General features: G+C 49.6%; 1 protein-coding gene and 1 pseudogene across 1 annotated transcript; one reads left to right on the top strand and one right to left on the bottom strand.

The window, feature by feature from the left end:
* Window positions 1-1,553: 1,553 nt before the first annotated feature.
* On the bottom strand, window positions 1,554-13,321 carry NECAP2 (NECAP endocytosis associated 2). Its single transcript, XM_016128389.2, has 8 exons — window positions 13,191-13,321; window positions 10,937-11,037; window positions 8,979-9,083; window positions 8,812-8,893; window positions 7,737-7,845; window positions 5,244-5,421; window positions 2,600-2,684; window positions 1,554-1,788 (listed from the first exon to the last, which is right to left on the bottom strand). Exons 1-8 carry the CDS (start codon window positions 13,280-13,282, stop codon window positions 1,740-1,742), a joined length of 801 nt encoding a protein of 266 aa, XP_015983875.1. The 5' UTR covers window positions 13,283-13,321; the 3' UTR covers window positions 1,554-1,739.
* LOC118606563 lies at window positions 6,838-6,956 on the top strand (annotated as a pseudogene).
* Window positions 13,322-15,172: the final 1,851 nt, after the last annotated feature.

Genomic DNA, 15,172 nt, shown 5'->3' with positions numbered 1-15,172 from the left:
GAATATGGAAAGTAATGGGAAATAAAACACTTCCTCCTCCTGGGAAATCTGATGCAATTTCCTCATCCTTATTCCATGGGCACAAGGATCCTCAATTCTAATTTGCTCTGTCTCCACTACACTGTGTACTAGCAAGAGTGGTTATTTCTATAACTGACAGTAACCACTGCAGCTTTCTTACAGGACCCTCAGGCAAGAGGACTGCTGTGGCCTCTTTATTTCGCCTCTGTGTGCCTGTACGCTCTTACTATTTAGGGAGATGCTTCTACAGGAAAGTCCTGGTGAGAGGCGCGGCTCCCTCCCACATGAGAAGGAAGGAGCTCAGAACATCCCAGAATGGCAAAAGGCTGTAACTCTTATAGATGTACAGAAGTTATTGGTTGTCTTATAGAAACAGCACCAAATTCCCTTATTTTGGCTCATCTTACACACGGCTCAGAATTTAAATCTGTACACACGATCAGTGGTGAGAGGTAGCTGAGAGTCTAGTTGTGGCATCCTGGAGGGTTCAAGGGCTATGCTGCTAAAAAAATGTTCATTTTTGACATACACTGACAGAAGTAAAAATATTTATTTTTTAATCTTAGAAATCTAGTCCCACAAAAAGGCCAATACTTTTTTTAGTTCATCGTCTTAACTCTTCAAAAAAGAAATCTTTCAATTAAGAGGTAAAAAGTGTTCATAAAAGCAATTTTAGACATGTGCTAAGGTAAAATGATTTCTTATAAATCAGTAATACAGGCAACCCTAGACTCCAGTTCACTTAGAGCTGTCATGTACAGTCCCTGAAGGAAAAGAGAGGTTGTCTCCAAACAAGGCACTTCAGAAATCCCCAAGAAAAACCCAGTCCACTAGGAACTGAACTGTAAGTCTGTGAGCCCAGAGCAGCCAGTGGACTGCAAGGTTGAACCTCCGCCTCCGGGAGGACAGCTTCCACATCCCTGCCCAGACGCTGTCCACCTGGCTTCCAGCAACTGCCTTGGTCCTGCACTGCCCACCTGGTCTGCACAGCATGGAAATCAGGCTACATGGCCGACATGAACACTGCTTCCTGAAGCGCAGAGCAGAGCCTGCCGTCAACAGCGAGGAATGCTTTCAGAGGACCTTGATGGGGCACACTGCAGGAACCGTCCCTTTAGCAGAGAGAACGAGTATAGGGCAGATCGGCACATGAGCAAAGCAGATGTTAAATGTTTTTAAAAAGCGAGTTAACAAACCCAATTCCCCTTCTGATTTATCTGCTCAAGCTGCAGCCTATAAACCTGCAAGAAATCAGGAAGGAAGCCCTCCTCTGAAGCGTCCACAGCCAATGGGAGTGCAGAAAGGGCCCCCCTTGTGAACTGTGATCACGAGACACCTGTAATGTCTGAGAAGGGCTGATGCGAATCTAGGCAGCATACTCCACCCCTTCGTTTGCTTTTGGGGGCTTGTGTTTAATATGCGTCATTGTGATGGAAGTAGTCTCAGAGTCTCATGTCAAGAGGACAGACAGGGTAGGGATCCTGGAGCTCTTCCTCTCCCGTGTTCTGGCTGCACACTTGAATCCCAGGAAACAGTGTGACATGGTACCAATTTACTGCCCACCATGCCCAGTCTGTCAAGAGAGTCAGGCGAGGAGGAAAGAAGAGTCGTGCCCCAAACAGAGGCTGGCCGGGGAGTGCTTCGGCCTCCTTCCTTTGGCCCAGATGAAGCAGCTCCATTCCAGCAGCTGTGTGAGGATAAGAAGAGTTGTGCTCAGGTCAGAATTGGACCCAGCCTGTGCCTGGCTGAGTCTGGCTGGAAGTCGACCTATAAAGGGAAAATAGGGAGGGATGGGAAGGTTTAGATGCTTGAAAATAAAAGAAGATAACAGGTGGCTTCTCTCTGAACAGAAGGAGCTCCAAGAAGTCAGCCCCGGAATATTCTAGAGCAGAGGTCAGCAAACTACGGCCCAGGGACCAAATCTAGCCCTCTGTCTGTTCTTGTAAATAAACTTTTATTGGTACACAGCTATGCCCATTCATTTACAAATTGTCTGTAGCTGCTTCTGAGCCAAAATAGAGAACTGAGTAGCTGGAGCAGAGACCATTTGACCTTCAAAGTCTAAACTATTTGCCATCTGGTCCTTTATGGAATGTGTGCTCACTCTTATCCTAGAGCCTGTCTGCATAAACAATGCGTTAACAGGATTTTATCATCTTTTCATCCTGACCCCAGGTAAAAGACTTCAAGTTGTATGGAGCCAGAGAAGGCAAGAGACCTTGTCTCAGAGGACTCAAAAGGATGAGCCAAGGCCAGAACCCAGGTTAACTCTCAGCCCCGTGTTCTGGGGTAGCTGGGGGCAGGGGAGGAGAGAGGTGCTGGGGACAAGCTGAAGCACTTGCTAAGATGGTTTAAAGACCACAAAGAGTTGCACGAGGTGGCTCCAGGCCACCTAGCAGTGGAGAGCGACAGAAACCTTCATGGAGAGATGCACGTCACCTCAGCAGGCACTGTGGGGCTCTATCCTCTGGCTGGCCTGGGAATGTCCCATCAGAGGGGAGGCACCTGGAGTGATCCCAGGTTTCTAGAGAAACAGCCCTGGTCCAAGTCCCACCGCAGAGAATGTGACCCTCCTCACCCTGTGGATTTTGTAAAGTCTCCCCAGATGTCGGCGGTGGCAGCAGTGGCAGGCTTGGGCTGTGGCCAGGACACAGTGGCACCTCCTATTGATGTCCCCGAGTCCGAAGGGTGGGAAGAGAAGAGGAGACAGGAGTCAGATAGCTCTGTTTTTGAGGGTCTCAGTAACCCTGAGATCAGTCCCGTGATTCCAGGTGGCTGAGAAAGACGACACTCAAAGACGTGTTTTTGGGCAATAAACACCAACAAGGTACCACACATTTCTACCATAATCACAAGAAAACACAGAAAGCCACGTATAGGTGGAGGGGAGGGGTACCCATGAGGGCAGGTCACACGCCATCTATCACACGTACCTGAAGCTGACCCTGTTTTTAACAGTTTATCTTCAAAATCTTTTTAAAATTTACTATCTCCTGCCCTGGCCTCTTGAATGGAGAATGCCCGCCCGAACTGCGAGGGCATCTTCATACAAAGTCCTCAGTCCAGTATCCAGGTCAACCAGCAAAGAAAATTATGTGCCAGACATGCCCCAAGTCCTGGAAGCTAACCTGCCTAGGGGTCCGGGAGAGCCTTCCAGAAGCGGTGCCATGGAAGCTGGTATCTGCGTAGCTCTTCACTAAGGTGGGCGGCACGATGGGACCGCAGCGCTGGCTTTTCTGCTTTTCTGGCACCTCCCCCAGTACTGCCAACTGTCCCTTTGAAGGCCCTGGCCTGCCACGCTCTGCCCTCCTACCCAACAGCTATTTCTAATCTGCTCTGGACTGGGAGACCAGATAAAACTCGAGCCCGCAACGGTTCAGTTTTACTGTTCACCAAGTGCTTAATGTGTATTATCTCACTGGAACCTCTCGGCACAGTCCCTGGGGGAGGATAGGCCAGGACTTATGCAGGTCACTTAAGTTTCAGTTTCCTTATCTCTAAAATGGTGACAAGAACAATGGCTATTTCACAGGCCTGTCTGAGGTTTAAATGTGAATTTACATGGAATGCTTAGAACAGGCTGAGCACATACTGACGATGATGATGGCAATATTAAAACGAGGGCTAACAGATGTGAGCACTTACAATGTTCTGGGGCGTTGTTCATAAGGGCCATACGTGGATGACCTCATTTGATCCTCACGAGAAACTTATATTGTAGGTATCGTTACTACCCCCATCCTACAGATGAGAAAACTGAGGCACAGAGAAGTGGCAATTATCTAAATATCACACAACTGGTAAGCTAGAATGTGAACTCGGCTAGTCTGGTTTTGGAGTATACAGTAAGTGCTCAATAAATATTAGCATGACTCTCATTGGATACCATTTTGTTTGTAGATATGCTAATTGTCTGTCTTATATATTAGAACATAAGCCTTTGAGAGTAGGGACTTGGTGATATACTTGGGAGTATCCCCAGGGCCTAAAATGCCACCTGGCACACAGCAGGCTCTCCACATTGTCTGTTAAAAATGCACCAGCAGCCGAGATGGCATAAGACAGTGGCTCTCAGACCTCAGGGAACATATAAATGTTAAGAATGTAGATTCCTGCCCTCACCCCAAGTGACGCCCAGGCAGGTGGTCCTATGACCTCGCTCTGAGAACCAATGTGTAAAGACTAAGTCCTAGGGCAGGGGCAGGGGGACCTGCTGCCTGCTGCTCCTGTCACCCTCCAGGGCTGCGGTGCTTCCCACATGGTTGAGGCTTGAATCCACTTCCATATAGGGGGGAGCAGATGCTCACAGCCCTTAAATGGAAAGAAAAAGCGGGCTTCCTGCCTTGATCCTGCTCCCAAGAACCTCGTGAGTGCTGTGTGGAGAAAGTGGGCTGCTGACCATCCCCCAGCCTGGGGAAGGCTAGGTGCATCAGGCTGGACCATCAGGCAGGAGGGGAGGTCGAGGGAATGGGATGGCATCTTGCTCTATCAGAGGCTGGCCTAGGCACTAACTCTAGAAGTCTGGGGTCTCTAAAAGGCATTCCTTACATCCTGGAACAAGCACCACACGGCTTGCCGGGGGAGCTGCCTCTCAGCTGCTCGGCACCCCGATGCCTGACTGAGGGGCTTGCTCCAAACTACTTCTCCGATTTTACTTCCCATCACTCACCCTGGCATATTTATGCTGCATCCATCTCCCTAAATACACCAGGTGTTTAAGTCTGAGCCCTGTTCAGCTGTTCTGAGTAACAAGCATCCCCTGTTCCAATCTCTGTCCTTCAAGGCCTAGCTCAATGCCATCTCTTTCATGAAGCCTCCCCAGATCACGACCGCTGATGGGGAGTCTGGCCCTCATATAATTGGTCTCTGTGCCCATGACTCAAAGTGTCCTGCGAACAGAAAGTGTGTCCCTATCACCCACTCACTCAAACACCCACTGCACAGCCTCTGGGAACCAGGAACCCACATGCTGACTTCACAGAAACAAATGAGTCAAAATCTCTGCCCATCACTGAAGGAGTAAGTGGTGGGCATCAGGGAGACAGAGTAACCCCTTATCCAGTGTGGGCAGGATCACCTTTGTGGCACTCACCTTCCAGTCTGTCACATACAGGACAGATGGATACGACAAATAGGACAGCCATAGAGCCCCAGCTGCTGGGGGGATGTGGAACCCACAGGTATAGACTTAGCAACAAATACGGTCACCCCTGAGCACTGACCTGAACCGGGAGCAGCTGCTGGCTGGACAAGAGACCCCCCCACAGACAAATGCTCGCCGGGGGGAGGAATCAGGGTGGAGGTTTTCCCCCCTGGGGGAGGCGGGAGCAGGCTCAGTCCTCCTGCGCTGGCGGGCCGGGCTCGGGGAGTCCCAGCTGCTCCTTCCTTCTTCTTCACGTTCTAGGGAGGGGAGGAATGGAACCAGTCAGTTCTGCTAGAGTTCCACTGCTATCACAAAAGCCCAAATGGAGGTCCAGGGCGACCCCGGGCCCAAAAGATGGTCAAGAGCCATCCAGCACTTTCATTGTTATGAGCTGTATTCGATGCCTCGTGATTCTAAAACTACCACAAATACATTTAATTTTAAAACCCAGCATCTGACTTCATTAATCATCATGGAAATGCAGACAATGCCTACAATGACATACCATTACGTGCCCACCAGAATAGCTAAGACACAGAACATCAGTACTGACAAGGGTACGGACCAACTGGGACACTCATACACCGCTGCCGGAAGTGTCAGCTGGGGAAACGACTATGAAAAACAGGTCGAAAGAAACTAGAAAGCTGGACACGGGAACTGATGGCCCTGCAATTTCCCTCTCAGATACAGACCCAACAGAAGTGCACACGCCGAAAGCCACGTGCTGGGACACTGACAGCAGCGCTAGTAACAGCCCCAACAGGAAACCACCCAAAAGCCCATCAGCAGGTCGAAGGGTAACTAACTGGATACATCCTCACAACGGCACATGCCGCCGCAATGAGAATGAATGAACTACAGGCAATGCCGTGGATGCTCTCACAAATACTACACCAGTGAAAGAAAGAAATCATACACAGAAGAGTAGGAAGTGTATGATTTGATTAATATAAGCTGAAAACAAAATCTAGGGTATTCAGAGTCAGGACAGTGGTTACTTGAGGCAGGCAGTTACTAGACAGGAGAGAGCGGCTTCCACGGAGCCGCTAATCTGCTTCTTGAGCTGGGGCTTAGCTTGTGGGTGAGTTCAGTTTTCAGAAATTCACTGAGTCCGGCATTTGTAATTTGTGCACTCTTCTGTACACGTATTATACTTCAATGAAATATTAAAAGAATAAAAACCTGAACACCAAGCATGAGCCAGAAACCAGCACCAGCTACAAAGATGAAGATGACCTGGTTCTCTATTCTTAAGGAAAGCAGCGGCTTAATCAAATGCTAAGACTAAGCCCCAAGTCGAAAGCTCCCAAAGAGCTCCATGTGAGTCCAGCTGTGCTGGTTATTTCCAGCTCTATGACCCCGGCAAGTCCCGTAACTTCTCCAAGCCTCAATTTCCTCACCTGCAAAAGGGGAGCATGTTTAATTCATATGAGAAACACTACCTGGCACACAGCTGATGCTCAGTAAATGTTAGTTTCCTCCCAGCAAGAGAAAGAATCACATCCCAACCAGTCCACTGGGTATGACCTGCTTTTTCTCTTAAGGGCCAGCTGGCCAACTTCAAGGTCCCAAAGTATCACTAGCATGAAGCAGAAAAGAGGAGAAAGAAATAGTAAGTAAACAGGAAGAGCATTATGTTAGGGTTACAAAGATTCTTCAAAAAACAAATCCACTATGGCCACGCCACCCTGAATGTGCCCGATCTCATCTGATCTCAGAAGCTAAGCAGGGCCGGGCCTGGTTAGTACTTGGATGGGAGACCACCTAGGAATGTCAGGTGTTGTAGGCATTAAAAAAAAAAAATCCATTTGCTCCTTGGTTCCCCCAAATCAGTTCAACTCCATCTCGCAGAAGGTGAAGGCCAAGTCTTGGCAATCCAGCCAGTCCAACCTTTTCTTCTCAAAGGAGCTAATGGGGAAAGCAGAGGCTGGGCAGCTCAGGATGAAAACACAGGGAGCCAGAGTACCACCACCAGCAGACGCTGCCCATGATTCCCCACGCCTCCTCTGATCCCTTCCTCCCTCAGCACTCCCAAATCTTCCTCTCAAGGCACAAAGCCAAGATGCAGCTTGGGGTGGGCACTGACCTCTCCACTCTTAACAGCCAGGACAGAATCATCAGCAGTGGCAAGTGACTGATGTTCCTTCTCAACTCAGAGGCTTTGCATATGTTGTTCTTTTGTTTGAACCGCCCCTGGCCTTTCTTCTCTTCCTTACAGGTCACTTCTTCCAGGAAGTCTTCCTTGGTTTACCTAACTCTGGGCTGCATGCCTTTCCTCTGGGAACTCGACACTGAGGACCTCTCTAGGTCACAGAACCTCTTCTGCCATGTTGTAATCATATCTTGACTTGCCCATCACCACTCAACTCTGAGCTCCAGTACAGCAGAGCCCTCTTGTTCCCCCGCACTGTGGTACCTGGCGCAAGGCAGCTGCTCAATGAACGTCTGCTGAGCTGCGGGAACCCGCTCTGGCCCAAGAAAGAGCGATGGGCTCGGGGCTGGGCTTGGCGTGGTGGCCACAGGTATCACCTGACTGTGGCCAACAGAGCTACGCGAGGGTGGTACTCACTGCAATGTTGAGCTTGATGGTCTGGCCTTCCTTGAAGCCTAGGTCCAATTTGGGGCCTTGGTCTGGGTTCTGGGCTTGTTTTGCAAATTCGCACTGCTGCTTGACCCACCTGGGGAGAAAAAGACAAAGGCGAGGAAGAGACCAGCTGCCTTGCATTAGCACACTCACTTCACTTCCTGCCATCAGTCTGGGACGAGACTTGTCGCATCAGGTGGCGGAAGAGCACAGGCATGGGAGTTAGGCCTGAATTCAAATCCTGCCTCTGACACTTCAGCTGCATGCCTATCAGTTCCCTCATTAGTAATACGGGAGGACCATTCTCTATGTCTTAAAGCGCACCATACCAATCAGATGAGATCACTTATGTAGGAGGTCCTAAGACTGGCCTTCAGTGACTGAGAAGCTGGCCCTCTACCCCCCGCACCTGGCACGAACGCTGAGACGTTCACATACCCATCCCCGCACCATAGGTACACGGTGAGACAAGACAAATGCTCAGGAAGGAGGGAGCAACACAAAAGTCTCCCACCCTCCAAAAGGCATCCAGCCAGCAGCCACTCGGGGCAAGGGCACCAGGACGGGGACGAGCCACAGGCACCCATGCGAGCAGCTGCACACTCTCCACTTGCTGGAAGCCAGAGATAGAGGCCTGCACATGGCAGGGAAGCAGGCTTTCCTGCCCTGCCTATTAGCTCCAGGAAGGACCAACAGAGCATCTGTTGGGTGGCCTGGGAATCCAAGCACACTTATATCACAGAGGAACAGGCCCCCAACGGCCACGGGAGCCTGACAAGGACTCTGGCTGCTCTGGGGCCTGGTAAGGGAAGAGATGTGATCCCTCAAAGGCTGGGCCAGCTGATGAGGGTGGCAGAGTTTGGCCTCAGGAAAAGGAGGTGACTTCAAAGCTGAGATGAGGATAGCAGAGCGCAGAGAAGCCAGCTGCCCCAAAGGACAAGCGGGTTTTCCTGAGGCTCTGCCAGAAGACAAACCACACAGCTGGGTCTCCTGAGCTGGGAAACCATTCTGTCCAGGGAAAAGGAGGAGCCATGAGCATATGTGTCTTGGAACCACTCACTTGAAATGGTCCTGCAATGCAACATTGAAGTCAAAGGCATCACCTCGGTCCCCGAAGCCAATTCCAATAAACGCCCGTCGCCCTGGGGGACAACACATGGTCAGTCTCACCTTCCAGAGGCAGAGAAACCTTTCACACGAGGAGGAAGCACCAAGACCCTGGCGTACCATTTCCATCTTCAATGCGGATAACGAAGTACCTGCTGGAATCTGTCACACTCTCCACGGCTGTGCCAGGAAACTGATCCACTGGGGCCTGAGCAAAGAGCTCCCCTGAAAGCACAAGTGAGGATGAGCCCCGAGACCCCCCGGCCTGTTATTTCTATTATACTACTGGGGCCTTTTTCCTGCGAGGCAGATGGGCAAACCTTACCCTGGGTTCAAATCAAAGCCATTCTGGCTGGAGAGAAGACACAGGAATATAACCAAAAAAAGGTTTAAGTCAGAGGTGGCTTATGTTTTTTAACATTTTTAATTTAACTGCCTAATATTTCAAAATCAAATGACGTGTAAAATAATCTATATTCCCGGTTTCTCTTAAAATCAAAAGCTCTGGCAATCCCAAATGAGAATGACGGACTAGAGCTGCTGGCTACCTATTCCACCTGCCTTACCCATCCACATTACCTGCCTCCACCCTGGGGGCCCAGAAGCAGGCAGGTCCAGGTATATCTTATCTTCAGAAAAGGCCTGGTACCCGGGGCAGGACTACAGAGGAGCCAATGAACCCGGTGGAAAGGAGGGAGGAAGTTTTTGCATCCATGGAACAATCTAAAGCAGCTTGAGTTAATCTACTCTCAGAGACAGGGCAAAGAACGACTGGTTTAAAAGGAGCCCCTGTGACATGCATCCCCGTGTCCACTGTGACTCCCCAGGGTGCAGTGCAACACACACTTCTGTGAGCATTTACAACTGCCATAATTTTCTCATGTGCTGATCTTTGTCGGTGCTTATTTAACTGAATATATCCACTGAAACCTGTGGTTCAGATGTGACTGTGCAATCCAGGGCTGAATAAAAATTGGTGGCCCTAGAGTCTGCAGCCTCTTGTTAATTCCTCTGCCCCGCTAGTTTGGTACCTGGGGATCTGGGACTCATTGGGATGCCTTCGACCTAGAGCAGTGGTTCTCAATCAGGGGTGTTTTTGCTTCCCTATCCCCTAAGGGACATCTGGCAATGTCTGGAGACTTTTGGTTTCACAGTGACTGTCAACTGAGAGACAAACATCACCCAGTGTGCATGACCCCGAGCTAAGGGAATCCTGGCTGTTACACTAGGGGGTCACCTTAAAGTCAGCTCCTAAGGTCCCCAGAAAACAAGTGTTGCCATTGCACTGTGACAACACATAGGACATTCCAGCAAATCCCTCAGCTGGAGTTCTCTGGCCGTGGCTGTCCCCGGCTCCCACAGTGGGCGTGTCGGGGAGGCGGGGAAAGGGTTAAGTTGGGACCAGCCTGGCCCAGCGGCGGGCGGGCGGTCACCTGTAGCCAGGGTTGGTGGCCCGTGGCGGGATGCGGTAGACGTGGACCTCTGGCTTGACGCAGAGCACCGACGCCCCCACAGACAATACTCACCCCGCTAACCCAATGCTCTAGAACAAATCAAGGCCTTGGGTCACCTTGTAGTTCACAAAGCAACTGGATGGGTTTCCAACAACCTGGTGAACTAGGAACTAATGTGATCCCCATTTAGATAGCTCTTTCAGTTAATGGGCGTGGTCAATCTGGGAAGTGACCAGTTGGGCAATACACAGAATTCCTGAGAACCCGAGCTCAGCAGCCGAGTGCTGTGCATCATCACCCAACTTGTTTCAAGACCACCTCCGGGGCTTCCTACTTGGGACCAACCCACAGGCCTCCTCTTCTTGAGCTCTAAAATTAGTATTTTCTTAGGAACTGCCCCAAAGAACAGATGTTTGACAGGAAATACCACTTTAACACCTGGGAAAGTGGTTACTACAACTAAAGGTCGGGGAAATGAAGGCTGCTCAAAGGTACCCTCAGATCTTTAATTTCCAGGACAGGTGCCCATGACCCCAGAGAGGCCTGGCCAGGCCTGAGCTGCCTCTCCCTTCCCAGAGTGGGAGGCATGGCCCCTCAGCCCCATGCTGGCTTCCCTGCCTTTACCTGAGTTCCTGTCCTCCAGCTTGATGTAGGCCACCTGCCCTTTTGCAGTGATCCGCAGCCTGCCACTCCATGATGGCTGGTCCAGCTGCCACTCTGCAGCCCTAAGGGGACAAAAACCATTGAGCCCCTACTCCAACGCTGGGGATGGGGAGCGCAAGTGGCTGCCTGCTCTAGGCCAGGAGCTGGCGAACTTTCTCCGAAAAGGGCCACATGATCTCTGTCACAACCACTCACTCTGTCGCAGAGTGAGAGCAGCCACAGACAGTATGTGAATGTGTTGGTGCTTTAAGTATTTTAACCAAATGGTTCCTACTGAGTGTGGCTGTATTTCAGTGAAACTTTATGAACTCTGAAATCCGAATTTCACAGAATTTTCACATCATGAAATACTCTTATTTTAAAATCTCTCCAACCATTTAAAAACATAAAAACCATGCTGAGCTTGTGAGCCATACAAATGTAGTGGGTTGTAGTTTGCTGAGCCCAGTTCTAGATTAGAGACCTTTTCTGAAGTAAGACTTCCAGATTTTTTTGTTTGTTTTGCAGAGGAAGCTGCTCCTGGGGCCGGTTGTTTAAGACACTGCTAGGCTGTGGTGGTCAGAGTGACCATTTGGGACCACTGAGGCCATCTTAAACGAGAGGGGAGCAGTCATTAGTAGAGAAAGGGAGAGCAAAGGTACACATGAGAAAAGTGAGTGGGTGTTCAAGAAACATTTTCAAAGGTATCCTAAGCAGGAAAAAAAAAAACAAAACAGGCAACCATGGACCTATCACAATGGCCTCTCTTAGCTCTTTTAAAGCAATAATTTCACATTTTCGTTTTAAAAAGCAGCTCAGTAAAACCCCCACACAACAAAAACCCTGGGTGTTTCCAAGAGGCTTTTCTTGGAAGTCCCTACGCATAGGCTAGGACTCCAAGAGACACATAACTGTGGACACAGGTTGTTTGGAAGGGTGCACAAATGCAGATTTTCACTTCACAAGTCAGCAGACTCAGTTTCAGTTCCTCTTACTGAGGCAACGGCCTTAGATTCAGGCTAAGCAGAGCTCTGAGGTTGCAGTGCAGGGGCTGACAGTTTCTGCCATGCCGAACCAGCCACTCCTGACACTTGGTAACCTTAACTGGGCTCTCTGGGGGTCCAAGAGGGGCCCAACCCATCCTTACTGAAGGGGCTGGGAGTAGATGACTGCCCATTCCCGGTTTGGTGCCCCATCTCCAGTATGATGATGGAAAGCACATGTGTTTATGTTATTGTTACTTTCATACTATTTTAAAATTATGTTCTGGATGTAGGAGGTGTTCAATAAAATCTTTGTTCATTACAAAATCAGCTATGATCCATGTTAACCCCCAATTGGATATTAACAAGAGGCCACATCTGTGGACCCTCCATCATTCCTATGGTGCAGGCCAATCCTGTATTTCCAAATAACTTGAACAAACATTGCCTTCAGGAGCCACCCCCCTCCCTGTTCTAGCCCAGCGGCACAAAATAGCCATAGGCCAGGCTGTCTGTATCAGGTACATCTTTTTCCTTTTAATATTTTCGTCTTCTCTTGATAGGTAATACATACATAAGGTAACAAAATGCAAACAGTACAAAAAGGTATACAGTGAAAAGCAGTCCCTTTCAAGCCCCGTTCCCCTCCAGATATTCTGCCAAGTATGTGTTTATTCGTCTCAGGAACATTTCACCAGAGAAATGGGGATGGATTCCTCCCAACTGCCACAGGCACTGATAAGGTATCAGATAGTCCACGCGCTGGGAGCCGGGCAGGGAGGGGTCCCTGGCTTCCGCCATCAGCTTAAAACTGATGGCTTAAAACTGCCCGGGACCGGTCTTTTTGGCCGGTTCTGGGCTCCTTTCCTTCCCCTCTGGGATTTCCGCCTGTGATAAGTCTCTTCCCGCTTAAGGCTTTTCAAGGATCCTATCAAGGCCAGTTAGCTCTAAAACAAAAAGGTCTGTGACACCACCACCCCCGGCCACGTTTAGGGTACCTGGCAGCTCACCGGGTCCCCAAGCGCTAGACAATGCTTTAACGCCTTCCCCGCTGCCGGGGGCCCGCTGCGGAGAACCGAGAAAGTCTGGGCTCCCCGCCCTGCTCTGGCCACGAACCGGGAGAAGCCGCAGCATTACCTCCCCCCTCACCCCCTAAAGTGGCCGTGGCTGCCCCCGGCTCCCACAGTGGGCGTGTCGGGGAGGCGGGGAAAGGGTTAAGTCGGGACCAGCCTGGCCCGGCGGCGGGCGGTCACCTGTAGCCACGGTTGGTGGCCCGCGGCGGGATGCGGTAGACGTGGACCTCTGGCTTGACGCAGAGCACCGACTCGTACTCGCCCTCCTCCATCTCGGTGCCCGGAGCCCGCCAGACTTCCGGCTCCTTCCCAGCCGGGGGAGGGAGGGAGGCCGGAAGCGGTGCGACTCTATGACCTAGGTCAGGCTAGAGCGGCAGCTCGCGGGCTTCAGCACCTCGTCGACCGCCCGCTCGCCCTCTGCTGGTGGCCCTGGCTCAAGACATGCGGCGGTCGAACCCAGAAATCCACTTGATGAGGACCAGGACTCTCTGCGGACGTCCCCCTCCCGCAAGGTTTCAGGGGCTGCAGAGAAAAAGTCAACGCAGACTCCACCTTTGGTCGTGGGTCAGCCCCAGCGCCTCAACAATTACACCTGGGGCCCAGCTGGCTGAGATTCAAAGCTACTTCCACAGCTCACCCTGAAATCTCAGCCTTTCTTCCCCTGCTTCAGCGTGTCCTTCCCTCTCCTGACTCTGTAAGACTTGACTGAGCCTTCCTCTCCAAAAGAAATCCTTACCTGACCCACCATGCTCAATGTAATGCCCCTACCCTGACACCTTTATCCTAAACTGCTCTGTGCCCAGGGCCCACGTGGCTTAAACTCAACAAAGAGTTGTAGTCAAAGAAGTGACGTTTAATAACAGGAGTGTGAAACCGAAAAAAGAAACTTTACTTAAAATGGAGTCAGGAGGCCAGAAGAAGGAGCTCTCACGAACTACCATTCCACCTCAGTTAGGAACCCCAATAGGAAGACACTACCTTGCATTCCCAACAAGTATCTCTACTACTCCAGCAGGAGGAAGATGTTTCTCCTCCCTCAGCAACAAGCTCGGCCAATGGGAAGCCATCACCACCCTAAACTCTGCTTTCTTCCGATGGACTTCATTGGAAGTGCCCCTTCCCAACTTCCTCCTTTTTTTTTCCTGTAAAGTTTTTCTCACTTGTTTGCTGGACTTGCCTATATTTTTTGCTATAGCATGCTTGTTCTGCATTGCAATTATCTGCTATTCCTGAATAAATCCAATTTTTGCTGGTAAAAATAACTGACCATTTTAAGGTCAACATAAATAATTTAAAAAGAATCCCAGTCTTACTTTGACTTTCTCACAGAATGTTATAGGAGATACCAGGCCTAACCATACTCAGATTCTCAAAAATCCTTCTTATTCTCTCATTCATTCCACAAATATTTATTGAGTGCTTACAGTGTGTCAGGTCCAATGTGCGGCACAGAGAATCCCAAATCTCTTATTCACTGAGTACTCCCAAATTTTCTCCATTCCCTCCCCTTTTCCCTCTCCTTTCTCCTCTCTTTACTCACTCTGTATAAGCTTTGTTATAAGAATGATCTAACCTCTTAAGATTTTGTTATTGTAGTGAATAAACATTACCACTTTAACCATTTTTAAGTCTACAATCCAGTAAAATTAAGTACATTTACAAAGTTGTATAACTACCCACTATTTCCAGAGTTTTTCACCATTTTAAACTGGAACTCTATACCCATTAATCAACAACATCCATTTTTCACTCCCCGACCCCCGCCCCCAGCTCCTGGTAACCTCTATACCTCTATTCTATTTTATGTCTATGAATTTGCATAGTTTAGATACCTCGTATAAGGGGAATCATACAATATTTGTCCTTTGTGTCTAGGTTATTTCACTTAGTATAATGTCTTCAAAGTTCATTCATGGCGTAGGATGTTTATCCATTCATCTGTTGATGGACATTTGAGTTATTTCTACCTTTTGGCTATCGTGAACAAAGCTGCTATGAACATCAGCATACCAATACCTGTTCAAATACTTGTTTTCAATTATCTTGCGTGTATACCTAGAAGCGGGCTAGCTGGGCTATATGATAATTCTATGTTTAGCTTTTTGAGAAACCACCAAACTGTTTTCCATAGCAGCTGCACCACTGTACATTCCGAAGCAGCA

Source organism: Rousettus aegyptiacus, unplaced genomic scaffold, assembly GCF_014176215.1.
Source record: "Rousettus aegyptiacus isolate mRouAeg1 unplaced genomic scaffold, mRouAeg1.p scaffold_m13_p_1, whole genome shotgun sequence".
In the NCBI taxonomy this organism is placed as follows: Eukaryota; Metazoa; Chordata; class Mammalia; order Chiroptera; family Pteropodidae; genus Rousettus; species Rousettus aegyptiacus.
Note: the sequence above shows the minus strand (reverse complement) of the source record. Positions and strands in the feature narration are given on the sequence as shown.